The sequence below is a fragment of the Muntiacus reevesi genome, chromosome 13, assembly GCF_963930625.1.
Source record: "Muntiacus reevesi chromosome 13, mMunRee1.1, whole genome shotgun sequence".
NCBI lineage: Eukaryota > Metazoa > Chordata > Mammalia > Artiodactyla > Cervidae > Muntiacus > Muntiacus reevesi.
Window position 1 is genome coordinate 29,009,746 of NC_089261.1, and position 13,493 is coordinate 29,023,238.

General features: G+C 39.9%; 1 protein-coding gene across 2 annotated transcripts in view; it reads right to left on the bottom strand.

Annotated features, from left to right (window-relative positions):
• The window catches only part of LOC136145592 (zinc finger protein 26), a 65,703-nt gene that overhangs the window by 34,751 nt on the left and 17,459 nt on the right, over positions 1–13,493 (bottom strand). Inside the window, exons 4-5 of one of the 2 annotated variants that reach the window (XM_065904046.1) lie at positions 11,651–12,958; positions 8,433–8,437 (exon numbers count right to left, since the gene is read on the bottom strand). In XM_065904046.1, the coding sequence (XP_065760118.1) occupies positions 8,433–8,437; positions 11,651–12,958 (1,313 nt within the window). Of the gene's footprint in view, positions 1–8,432; positions 8,438–10,430; positions 12,959–13,493 lie in introns of those variants that run through there. The other variant, XM_065904045.1, reaches the window with a different exon arrangement.

A 13,493-nucleotide genomic window follows, 5' to 3' on the forward strand; every position in this document is an offset into this window, starting at 1 on the left:
ATTCCATTGTGGCATCAGATTGATCAATCTCATTATAGAAATCAGGCCCTGCTTGGGGTGAGGCTCTTCAGGACTTCTCCCTTGGATACAACTCTTATATGTTGTTTCTCTCAACCAATCTACTTATTATCTTCATCTTACACACCTTAAATACAATAGTAAGACACAACTGGGGACAACAGGAGTCCTCATACAGCAGTTGCTGGGGATAGAGCAGCCATTGATCCATAGAAATTCCAAATCATGCCAGGTACATGTTACCAGTTCACTGCTCACATGGAGTTCTCCATACCCCTTAGCAGCACCTTAGATCTTGGTTCTGCTGAGTCATCCTTCCTTATTCATAAAACATGATCCATATTTGCTATTGAGTATCTTTTTCAGCCTCCTTCCTGTCCAAAAATGATTGGGAGTGCAAAGATCTCTTTTTATTTTGTCCAGCGTTTGTCTTTTTCAATTAAAGTTAATATGGCTGTTTTTATTTATTTTTCATTAAAAATTTTTTAAATTTAGTTAGCTATTGTTTTGGCTGTGCTGGGTCTTTGTTGTTGCATGGGCTTTTCTCTAGTTGTGGTGAGTGGGGACTACTCTAGTTGTAGTGCACAAGCTTCTCATTGCAGTGGCTTCTCTTGCTGCAGAACATGGGCTCTAGGGTATGGGGGCTTCATTAATTGGGGCTCCTGGGCTCTAGCACACAGGCTCAATAGTTGTGTCACTAGGGCTTAGTTCCTCCACAGCATGTGAAATCTTCCCAGACCAGGGATCAAACATGTGTCTCCTGCATTGGCAGGCTGATTTTTAACCACTGAGTCATCAGGGAAACCCCAATATGGCTGTTTTTTATAGTATTTATAGTATCTTTCTGTTTACAATTAGCTTTCACTTGTTCCTCTTCTTGCTGGGAACCCTACAATTAGCCACTGTTGATTAGTCGCTAAGTCGTATCTGACTCTTTGTGACCCCATGGACTGTAGCCCACCAGATTCCTCTGCCCATGGGGGTTCCATTACTTGAGGTTGGAGATATGCTAACTAAAGGGATAAAATGGGTTCTACTAAAGAAAAATGGTGAAATTGGAACTTGTTTGAGTAGAAAGAAAAACACAGGACGGAATTATAGAAGTGTGGCTATTTGTAGGGCTTCCCAGGTGGCTCACCGGAAAAGAATCCACCTGCCAATGCAGGAGACATAGGTTGGATGCCTCTGTTGAGAAGATCCCCTGGACAAGGAAATGGCCACCCATTCCAGTATTCTTGCCTAGGAAATTCCAGAGGAAACTTGTGAGCTACAGTCCACTGGATCACAAAAGAGTCAGATATGACTGAGTGACTGAGAAGGCATGCACACATCCTCAAAATATTTTTTAGGGATAAGACTTTGTCTTAGGGATAAGTCTTTGTTGTCCTTTTCTTTGTCATGGAAGGTCTGTTTTTTATGAGAGGTTTCACAAAGGCTTTCTTGTAAGATCCTTTTTTTCCCTTTTAAGGGTTACATGAGGTACCCTCTGAGATTTTCCTGAAATCTTCCCTAAGGATCTTTTGGTCCCTGAGGACCTTTCTTGCTTTGAGAATGCTTTCCTGGATGGAAAGACTGTACCGGGCCACTGATAATTCCTCATGGAAGTGGTTCATTGTTCAGGTCCTCTCTCCTCTCTCATATTATTATAAAAAGTGAAAGTATTTAGTCACTCAGTCGTGTCTGATTCTTTGTGACCCCATGGACTGTAGCCTGCCAAGCTCCTCTGTGGAATTCTTCAGGCAAGAATAATGGAGCAGGTAGCCATTCCCTTCTTCAGGGGATCTTCCTGACCCAGGGATCGAACCCAGGTCTATCTGCATTGCAGACAGCATTCTTTACTGTCTGAGCCACCAGGGAAGTAGCATGAGAATAAGGCAGGTTGCACAGTAACACTGTACCTAGAAAATTCAGCTCTGCCATTAGAGGTCACTATGTTATTGAACCAAACTTGGGTCCACTTGCCCCCACCCAGCAAAACCAATCTACTGACACTAGGTTGTGGTGAAGGGAAGTGCAGGATTTACAGCAGGTGCCCAGTGTGGGACCAGGCAAGGTGCATGGTTGCTAATGCTTGATGGCTTTCAGGGAAAGTTTTTAAAGACAGGGTGAAGGAGGGGGGTTATAGGGTGTGTGATCTGCCTGTGGACATTCTTCTGATTGGTTGATGGTGAGGTAACTGGAGGTCAACATCATCAATCTTCTGGTTGTAATCTGTCTGGGGCCTGCATGCTGGTGTTCAGCATATACTTCACTTTTCCATCTGCTGCAGGTTTCAGTATCTGCAAAACATTTCAAAGGATATAGCTCAGAACATTATCTATAGCCCCTGAAAGAAAGAAGTGTAGTTGCTCAGTCGTTTCTGACTCTTGGTGACCCCATGGGCTGTAGCCTGCTGGGCTCCTCTATCCATGGAATTCTCTAGGCAAGAGTATTGGAGTGGATTGCCATTTCCTTCTCCAAGGGATCTTCCTGACCCAGGGATCGAACCTGGGTCTCCAGCATCGCAGGCAGATTCTTTACTAAAGGGAAGCCCCTGAAGAGGAACTAAAGATCTTTGAATTTAGCAGCTAAACTATTATTATTTTGTCTTGCTTGACTGTTTTCCTTTATTTCTGCATTTTCTTGCTTCTCTGACTAAATTTGTTCCTTGGAACTTGGGGAAGGCCTTAGGAGGCTAAGGGGCTTGCCTTGTGGCTCACACGGTAAAGAATCGATCTGCAATGTAGTAGAGCCAGGTTCAGTCCCTGGGTCGGGAAGATCCCTTGGAGAAGGAAATGGCAACCCACTCCAGTATTCTTGCCTGGAGAATCCCATGGACAGAGCAGCCTGGAAGGCTACAGTCCATGGGGCTGCAAGGAGTCAGACACAACTGAGCGACTAACACACACACATACACTAAGAGGCTAAAGCTTTTGTACAGATAAGAGGCAGGCAGAGGACATGGGTGGGAGTGGTGTTCTGTTTTGGGAAGGCCCCATAGGGTCCTGCTTGGTTCCAATTAGATGCGTTTCTATTTTCTGCGTCTATTAGGTGACAGTGCTGAGAAACTTTCTACCGCTTATAACAAAACACCCTTTTCCCCATGTTCCCATTACACTTTCCTCATATCTTTTTTTTTTTTTTAGTTGTACCAGTTTATTGCTACCAACCGATCTCCCTCCACCCTCATGCATACATGCTCAGTCATGTAACCCCATGGACTGCAGCCCACCAGGCTCCTCTGTCCATGGACTTTTCCAGACAAGAATACTGGAGTGGATTGCCATTTCCTTCTCTACCTCATATCCCTTTAAGCCTCCATCGACAACCTCCTTGAGGATCTTCAGGCTCTTCTAACACCCTTCCAAAGGGCCCTTCAGTCTTTCACTAATATTTGCCTTAGAAGTCTGCCACATTCTTCTCACCACCCAGAGCCAAAGTTAGTGGCAGATGTTTTAAGAGTTTGTTTCAGTAGTATCCCACTTCAAAGACCAAATTTCTATTCCAGTCAGTACTGCTGCCTAAAGCATCACCCCAAACTGTAGCATAGATAAGAACAAAGGTGTTATATCTCTTGCGGTTTCTGTGGGTCAGGGTTCCTCATGCATTTGCTGTCCTTACGTAGCTGGAGCTGGAATATGTGGTGCTGGAGGATGTGTGGGCTGAATGAGCATCTTTTCCTCTCCATGGAGCCTGAGTCCAGTCTCTCTCCCGGGATTCTCTGAGGTTTCTCCTTATCAGCTGCTCACAGGGCCACAGGAGCTTCAAGAACACGTGTTCCAGTGAGGAAAGCAGAAGCACTTTTTCCACCTTCTTTTAGTTACAGACTAATCACCAGCCAGCAAGACTGTCAGTGGGAGGACTGGCACAGTCACACTGTAGAAGAAGATGCAAGATGGGACATATTGACATACAGTCAACTTTGGAAAATAAAATTTGCCACATATGTCAAAAACGGTTCATTTCTGGTAATTTCATATAGTTCAACCTAATATAGACATGTACAAACATGTGGGGAAAGAAGCCCAGATTCCATTTTATTCAGAAGTTTTTAATCTATTAGGTTGTCCTCTAATTTTTTTTCTATTGTGTCTATCCAAGAGACACAATTTTCTATTTGTCTGTCTTTTGTTATGAAGGTTATAGAGGATTGTAAGATGAGTTTGAGAGTAATCTATCCTTTAAAAAATTTCTAGTACTGCTTGTATAACATAATGGTGATCAAGTCTTTCAATGTTTGGTAACAGTTTACTGTTCAATAATCTAGGCTTGATGAAAAATTTAATCTAAATTTTCATATTTAGTGGCCTGTGGTTATCCTTAGTATTTCCCTATTATTTTTCAAAATGTAAATTACCTGTATTTATGTCCCTTTTTATCTAATATTAGTTAAAAGTACCTTCTCATGAATGTTCATGAATCTATCTGAGAAACAGAAAATTACAAATTACTAATATTTGGAATCTTTTTTTGCTGTTCCTCCTTTCCAACTCACCTCTTCCTCACAGAGGTAGACACTATCCTAAATATTTTGGTTATCATTATCTTGCTTTTTATTTCATCATCTTATCACTTACATATATGTGTCTAAGTAATATATAATTCCACTTCACTATATTGGCCTTTAACTATGGTGTTGTGTTATACACAGCCATCTGAGAATGACTTTTCTCAATACTGTTTATCTGGGACATAAACATATTGTTTACTCAATTGTAGTTTATTTCATAGTTCTATAACATCCCATTGACTATTCCATTGACTGTACATAATAGTTTATTCATTCTTCTTTTACATCTTTATTTTGTTTTAATTGAAAATTTTATTGAGATAATTGCAAATTCACCTGCCATGTAAAAAACACAAAGAGAGCTCTTATATAATTTCCCAGTTTACTCCAATGTTAACATTTTGCAAAACTATAGTATAATATCACAGCCAGAGTGTTGACAGTGATACAATCCACAAGACTTAACTGTTTTCCCCAGTTTTACTTAATACTCATTTGTGTGTGTATTAAGTTCTATTTTATCACCTGTGTGTTTATGTAGGGCTTCACAGTGGGCATGAGTGATAAAGAACCCACCTGCAAGACGCAGGAGATGCAGGTTTGATCTCTGAGTTGGGAAAATCCCCTGAAGTAGGAAATGTTTATGTATTAATGACTACAGTCAAGATACAGAGCAGCTCCAACACTGCAAAACTTATTTTGTATTCTGATACTTTTGAAAATGAATTCATTTTATTAAATCCTATTTTATGAAAGTTTTGTGGTGTGTAGAAGTATTAATAGAATTGACTTGGATAATCTGATGTGACATCCAAAGACCTTGCTAAATTCGTTCTAACTGCATCATTTACAAATAATTTCACGCTATTAATAAGTTGAATAAATGCTACAGAAACACAGAATTTAAAAAATTGTAAAGAATTCCTAAATACCTTTTATCTATATTTACCCAGTATTTACATTTGACCGCATCTGCTTCCTCTATGCATGCATGCATGCTAAGTCGCTTCAGTTGTGACCAACTCTGTGCGACCCCATGGAGAGCAGCCCACCAGGTTCCTCTGCCCATAGGATTCTCCAGGCAAGAATACTGGAGTGGGTTGCCATGTCCTTCTCCAGCTTTCTCTATAAAAGAACATATTTTTCTTGAACGGTACTATCATGAGTTGCAGGTGTGAGTCCTCTACACTTCCCAAAGCTTCAGTGAGTGTCTTCAACAAGGTTGTTCTATTATCTAATGACAGGAAAACTATAAAATTGAGGAAATTAATGCAAACACAGTACTATTATCTAACACACAAAACTTATCCAGATTCCATCAGTTGCCCAGAAAATGTCCAAGAAACAATCTGGGTTCTGTGTGCAGCACCTTTAACTGTTTAAACTGGAGAAGCCTTTCAGTCTCTGTCTTTTGCATCCTCAATATTTAAAAAATTGCTTGTCATTGTCATGGTAAATGGCACAAACTTAGTGTTTGCTAGATATTTCCTCATAATTTAGATTGAGGTTATGTATTTTGGGCTGGAATACTGTATAAATGATATTGTGCCCTCCTCTGAGAATCACAGCAACCAGTTCCCTGATATTTGATTGTACCAAAAGTTGCAATATTAGCTTTGTTCAATTAAGGTGGTAAATGCCAGATTTCTGGTTTTCCAACTATAAGCAGTAAGCATCTTGTGTAAAGGTGTTCTGAGACTAATGAAACTGTCTGTCATCTAGTTTAACATTCATGGATGACTCTTGCCTTAAAGAATCACTGTGCTGGCTACCAAGCTGTGAGTTTCTAATATGTCATTTCCTTTTGGATGTATTGATACTCAACTTAAAAAAAAAGTTTTCCCTTCTTTCCTAGTTGTTTATACATATACAATTATATATCAATACAGATGCAGAGTACATCATGAGAAATGCTGGGCTGAAGGAAGCACAAGCTGGAATCAAGATTGCCAGGAGAAATATCAATAACCTCAGATATACAGAGAGCACCACTCTTATGATAGAAAGTGAAGAAGAACTAAAGAGCCTCTTGATGTAAGTGAAAGAGGAGAGTGAAAAAGTTGGCTTAAAGCTCAACATTCAGAAAGCTAATATCATGGCATCTGGTCCCATCACTTCATGGCAAATAGATGGGGAAACAGTGGCTGGCTTTATTTTCTTGGGCTCCAAAATCACTGCAGATGGTGATTGCAGCCATGAAATTAAAAGACACTTACTCCTTGGAAGGAAAGTTATGACCCACCTAGACAGCATATTAAAAAGCAGAGACATACTTCATCAACAAAGGTCCGTCTAGTCAAGGCTATGGTTTTTCCAGTGGTCATGTATGGATGTGAGAGTTGGACTATAAAGAAAGCTGAACACTGAAGAATTGATGCTTTTCAACTGTGGTGTTGGAGAAGACTTGAGAATCCCTTGGACTGCAAGGAGATCCAACCAGTCCATCCTAAAGGAGATCAGTCTTGAGTGTTCATTGGAAGGACTGATGTTGAAGCCGAAATTCCATTATTTTGGCTACCTAATGTGAAGAGCTGACTCATTTGAAAAGATCTTGATGCTGGGAAAGACTGAGGGCAGGAGGAGAAGGGGACGACAGAGGATGAGATGGTTGGATGGCATCACCGACTCAAAGGACATGGGTTAGGGTAGACTCTGGGAGCTGGTGTTTGACAGGGAGGCCTGGCATGCTGCGGTTCACGGGATCGCAAAGAGTCAGACATTACTGAGTGACTGAACTGGAACAGATATATGAATTCTTACTTTATTCTTTGAGTTGTAACCTGTGATCATTATTTGGTCCCAGTTTTGACCAAAGCCTTAGAGCTGTTTGTGGTGTCCTTTTGGGCTTGTTCTGTGGCCTAACATGTAATCTGTGCTGCACAATATTCCACAGTATTTGGAGAGTATGGATTCTGCTGCAGTAGAGCAGAGTGGCTCACATGTCTGTTAGGTCCAGCTGGTTTAGGGTATTGTTCAAGTTGCCTGTTTCCTTGTCAAGTGTTGTAGGTTCAGTTATTTCCCCACAAAAGAGATATGTTGGAATCCTCACCCCCCACCTCAGAATGTGACCTTAGAGGCAGGGTCTTTATAGAGATAATCAAGTTCAAATGGTCATTAGGGTGGGCTCTAAACCAATAAGACTGGTGCATGTGTGTGTGTGTTTTTGTTCAGTTGTGTCCGACTCTGCAACCCCATGGGTTGTAGCCCACCAGGCTCCTCTGTTCATGGAATTTTCCAGGCAGGATCTGGAGTGGGTTGCCATTTCCTTCTCTAATATGACTGATATCCTTATAAAGAGAAAAAATTTGAACACAAATTAGACACACATAGGAGAAAATGATGTGGAGAGACAAAGGGAGAAGATCAATATCTAGAAGTCAAAGAGAGGCCTGGAACGGATTCTTCCCTCAGAATATGCCAACCCTGTTGGCACCTTGACTTCAGATTTCTGGCCCCCAGAACTATGAAATACATGAAAAATAAATTTTTGTTGCTTGAACCACTTGTTTTGCAGTACCTTGTTACAGCAGTCTAGCAAATGTATAAAGATTTTGGCTGGAGAATTAGGGTGCTGCTTTAGCAAATATGTAAAAATTTGGAAGTGGCTTTGGAATTGGTAACTGATGGAAGTTTTGAGGTACTTCATAGAAAAAGCCCAGTTTGCTTTGAAGGCATTACTGGTAGTAATATGAGAATGTTAAGGTACTACTGGTGAGGTGTCAGATAAAAATGAAGGACATGTTCTTGGAAATTGGAGAAAAGTGACAGATAACTTGACTGACATGTGTTCCAGCGTTTACCAGAGGACAGAACTTGTGAGTAATAAATTGGAATACTTAGCTGGAGAGATTTCTAATCTAGGTGTTGAAGACATGACTTAATTTTTCCTTGATGCTGATACTAAAATATGAGGACAAAAATAAACTGAGGCTGTATTGTTAAGCATAAAGGAACTAGATTGCAAAGGTTTGGAAGACTCTCCACTTACTTATATTGCAAAAGCAAGAAAGTTAGCTCTGGAGAGAACATCAAGCATCTGGCCAGACACTGTTTGCTCAAGAGATTATGGGTATGTGACTTATGAATCCAATCAATCATTTCAGCTGAATTGCTACCAACTTGGACTCAAGGGAGCAGAGAAAGGTTAAAATGAAGGAACTTTGTCAAACTCCTGAGATTCTACAGGCAGGAAATAGGTTGATAGAGCTACCTAGCTGTGGACACGGACTGAGGGTGGGGCTGCTTTCTTGGTTCCAGAGGGTGAAGCCTCCTTTTCAATTCTAGAGAGCTGCCCCACTATTCAGGATTGAGGAGGCAGGGTCACCATCCTATTGGACTTAGAGGACAGAGCATTTAGCCACAGAGGATTATTCTCAAACCTTAATGTCTAATGGAATTTACCCTGCTAGTTTTGGTACTTGATTGGGACTCATAATACCCCTTATCCTGACAATTTCTTCCTTTTGGAATGGGAATGTCTATCCCATGCCTATCTGATTACTGTATTTTCATAGCAGATAACTTTTTTTAGTTTCATAGGTTCACAAATGGAGAGGAATATTGCCCCAGGATGAATCATATCCAAGATCTCACCCATATCTGATTTAGATGAGATTCTGGATTTAGAGTTGATGCTGGAGTAGATTAAGATTGGGTCAGGGTGAATGTTGGGCAGGGATGAATGCACTTTGCACGTGAGAAGGACATGAATTTAGTGAGGTTGGGGGGGAAGGAGGGCAGACTGTTATGGATTGAATTGCATCCTGTCAAAAATACGTTGAATTCCTAACCCCCAGTATCTCAGAATGTGCATTAGAGACAGGGCCTCTACAGAGATAATTAAATTAAAATTAGATCCATAGAATGAGACCTAAGTCAATATGATCAATGTCTTCATAAAAGAATACATTTGGACACAGCTGGTAACTGAGGCATGGGGTACTGGAAGAATAAGTTTCCTCCTACAAGCCATGGTCCACTTTCTGGGAAGGAAGGGTGTCTACATCAGGAGTTAGCAGGTTCTGGGGGCAATACTGTGTCTGCCACAACCACTCAACTCTGCCACTGTAGTGTATAAGCAACGCACAGCCAGATTATGTCTGGCTGTGTTCCAATGAAACTCGACTGATGGACACTGAAATTTTAATTTCAGATAATTTTGTCACTTCATAAAGTAGTTTGGAGCTTTTTAAAACCATTTAAAAATGTTAAAGTTTCTTAGCTTGCCATCCATAAAAGTATCACCAATCTGTATTTGGCCTGTGGTCTGCAGTTTGCAAACATCTAGGCTGTATCCTTAAGTGACAAGCATACAAAGTGTATCATGAGTTTGCTAGGTTGAGTCCTCAGATTCTTCACAAATATCTCTACTCAAATGATCAATTATCAAGAGACACTTTTTCTAACATGTTTACGTAAGGGATTGGTGCACACTTAAGGTAGATGACTTTGTACTTCAGCAACTGTGTCTTTGATTTCCATCATCTCAACCCTACAACTCTTGAGTAAGCAATTATTTCCACAATGTCAGAGAGCTGCTGACAACACTTCCCTGAGATGAGATTCAGGCCTTCAAGTCTGGCCTTGTGTTTAAGAGCTGACGGAACCAGAACTAGTCATTTCATCTGATGTCCCAGATTTCCTCTTAAAACTTTCTAGGACAATAGCTCCTGAGTTTTGCCAGAATCTTACCAATAGAGTACACAAGGTTCTTGGTGTACATGAGTAAGAACACTATTTCACACTATCAGCTAAAAAGTATCCACTTTGGAAAATAAGTAGGAATCTGAAAGATTTTCTTCTTGTCTTAGGAATAAACCTAAACCATACACCCCACTTTTCTTTAACAGTTTTCTATTCAACAGTTTACTCCAGCAAAACAACTTACCAATTAAAGCCCTTCAGTTACAAGAAATAGAACTCATTCTTCTTAACATTAGCAGAAAATAATATTTTTATTGCAAGTATGAAGCAGCACAGAGAACACCAGAAAACCAGGTTCAGAATATCCAAAGTTATTCTGAGAAATTGAAATAGCAGGAACTAATTAATGGTCTTAGTAAAACTGTGGGACAAGAATGAATTCTGATCATTTCCCTTCTGGTTCATGTGAGACTGAATTAGAGACTCAAACTCCTGGAAAAGAGGTTACCATGACTCAACCATGACAGAATGCTCACCTATGGCTGGTGGGAAGGACACCCTGAGAGACACACCACAAGGATATGCACAACATAGGAGGGGTATTTCTCCAGAGAATTCTAAGCCACTCTTATCAATCAAATGGGAGCAGACACTGAATTACTAAATACAATCAATCTTCATTACCATGAGCACTCTTGGAAAGGAGTGCTGTAATAACTGACAGACCCATTTACTGAATAAGTAAACTCATTTGGAGTAAGAACAAACCCTTTCATTTATTGAAAGTCACATTGTTTTAGTTATATGGCTAAGAAATAAAGAGACAATACTGATACTTAGCATTTAATATGGAGAATATTGGAGGATGTTATTCCACAAATTATCAAATATAACAAGCTACATTTAAAAATAAAATACTAAAATTTTAAAAACTGCTATGCAGTGTTGCTAAGGAAAGTCACACTCCATGCCCTTGAACCTTCAGAATATGTTCTTTGCTATTTTCCTATTAGTTACATACTAAAAACAAACAAACAAAATCCAACTACTTTATCCTCCAACAAGGACTTTCCTCACTCCAAAACTGCATCAAATCTGGAACATGACTCCCCATGTAACACATCTTCTATGGGAAACTGCTTTCCTGATTTATTAAATTTATATGGACTTAATATGCATTCCCCAAACTAAATCTTCCTAATTATGTGACTGTTTATACCATTACTGCTCTTTACTCCTTCAACCATTCTCTTGTGTATAAAGATCTGAATGACTTACTTCTGAAAGTTTTTGCATATTCATTCCAAATATAATTGGTCCCCCTCCCACATGACTAATTTGATTAGAATGTATTTTTAGGCATTCCTGCTTATATATCCTGCTTCCATTATCATCTGAAGTCTCCTGAGGATCAACTTCTGTGAGAATGCATCAACATCTACTCTGTTCTGATTTCTCACTTGTGAGTTTTTCGATGTATACGAAGCCCTGAATTCCAACAGAAGGATTTCCCACACTCAGAGCATTTCCATGGTTTCTCTCCTGTATGAACTCTTTGATGTTCACTGAGAGATGACTTCTGAGTGAATGCTTTCCCACACTCACTGCATTTAAATGGCTTTTCTCCTGAATGAGTTTTCTGGTGTATCTGAAGTGATGCCTTCCTGGGATAGGCTTTTTCACATTCGCTGCATTCATAGGGCTTCTCTGTTGAGTGAGTTCTTTGATGTATAATTAGCTGTGACTTCCCACAAAAGGCTCTTTCACAAAAACTACATTCATAGGGTCTTTCTCCTGTGTGTGTTCTTCTGTGTATAACGAGGTATGATTTGCTGCTGAAAGCCTTCCCGCACTCACTGCATCCATAAGGTTTCTCTCCCGCATGTGCTCTCAGATGTGCAGTGAGCTGTTCCTTCCTACCAAAGGCTTTCCCACATTCACTGCATTGATAAGGATTATTTCCTGTATGAATTCCCTGATGCACAACAAGTTGTGTCTTCATATTGAAGGCTTTGCCACAGTCACTGCATTGATAGGGTTTTTCTCCTGTGTGCATCCTAATGTGAACAAGGAGGTATGACTTACTCCTAAAGGCTTTCCCACATTCACTGCATTTATGGGGTTTCACTCCTGTATGAGTTCTCTGGTGCACAACAAATGGTGACTTCAAACTAAAGGCTTTCCCACACTCACTGCATTCATATGGTTTCACTCCTGTATGGCTTCTCTGGTGTAAAATCAGTTGTGATTTCCAGCTGTAGGCTTTCCCACATTCACTGCAACCGTAAGGTTTCCCTCCTGTGTGAATTTCCTGGTGGACAATGAGTTGTGACCTGAAAGAGAAGACTTTCCCACACTCGATACAGGAGTAGGGCTTTTCTCCTGTATGGACTCTCTGATGAGCATTGAGGTTTGACTTGGCACTGAAGGCTCTTTCACATTTAGTACACTCATATGGTCTTTCTCCTGTATGAATTCTGAGATGTACAATGAGCTGTGATTTACAACGAAAAGCTTTCCCACATTCATTACATATACAGTTTTTTTCTATACCATGAGTTCTTTGATGCTTAATAAAATATGATTCCTCATACCCATGAAACTGATCAGCATTGTTTCTTAGGCAGCTTGTGGCTGAAGTTAAATTTTGTGTCAAACTTCTTCCATGTGTGTTATATTTAAGGAATCTTTGTCTTGAAGAAATGTGGCTTTTGCTCAGATGAAGTTTTCCAAATGCATTACAAGCATAGCTTCTCTCAACACTTTCAAGTTCATCATGACTGTTCTGGTACCATTCTTCCCAATCATCTAATAAAAAAAAAAACAACAACACTGTAATTTAAAAATCATATATAAACATGATATAGAATTAAAGTGCTTTAGGACTGCTATGTAATGAGTCTTTTTCCTTTGGTCCAGGCCTCTGACACTGGTTCAAAAGAAATACTGGCCAAGTGCACACACACCATATAACCAAGTGAGGGGGCAAAGGGAAGTGAATCAAACCAAAATAAATCCCTCTACAGAAATGGGTAGCTGGTTAGCAGTAATCAGAAGTGTTTTTTAAATAGAAGTTTAAAAAATTTAGCCTGCACTTATTAATAGAAGCCATTGCCAACTATTTATGCCAATTTTATCATTTCAGGAGTTTATTAAAAAGGTGAATTAACAGGCACGTAAAAATGTACAACGTTTAGGATGGTACAATGAGATATTAACAGAGGGATTGAGTCATAAGAAAATTAAGGCAAAAACATTTTAGACAGAAGCAAGAGAAACTCCTAGATTTGAGACTTGAGAAGCAGGAGGTACTGCTCTTTGAGACTGAAAACACTGGGAGAGA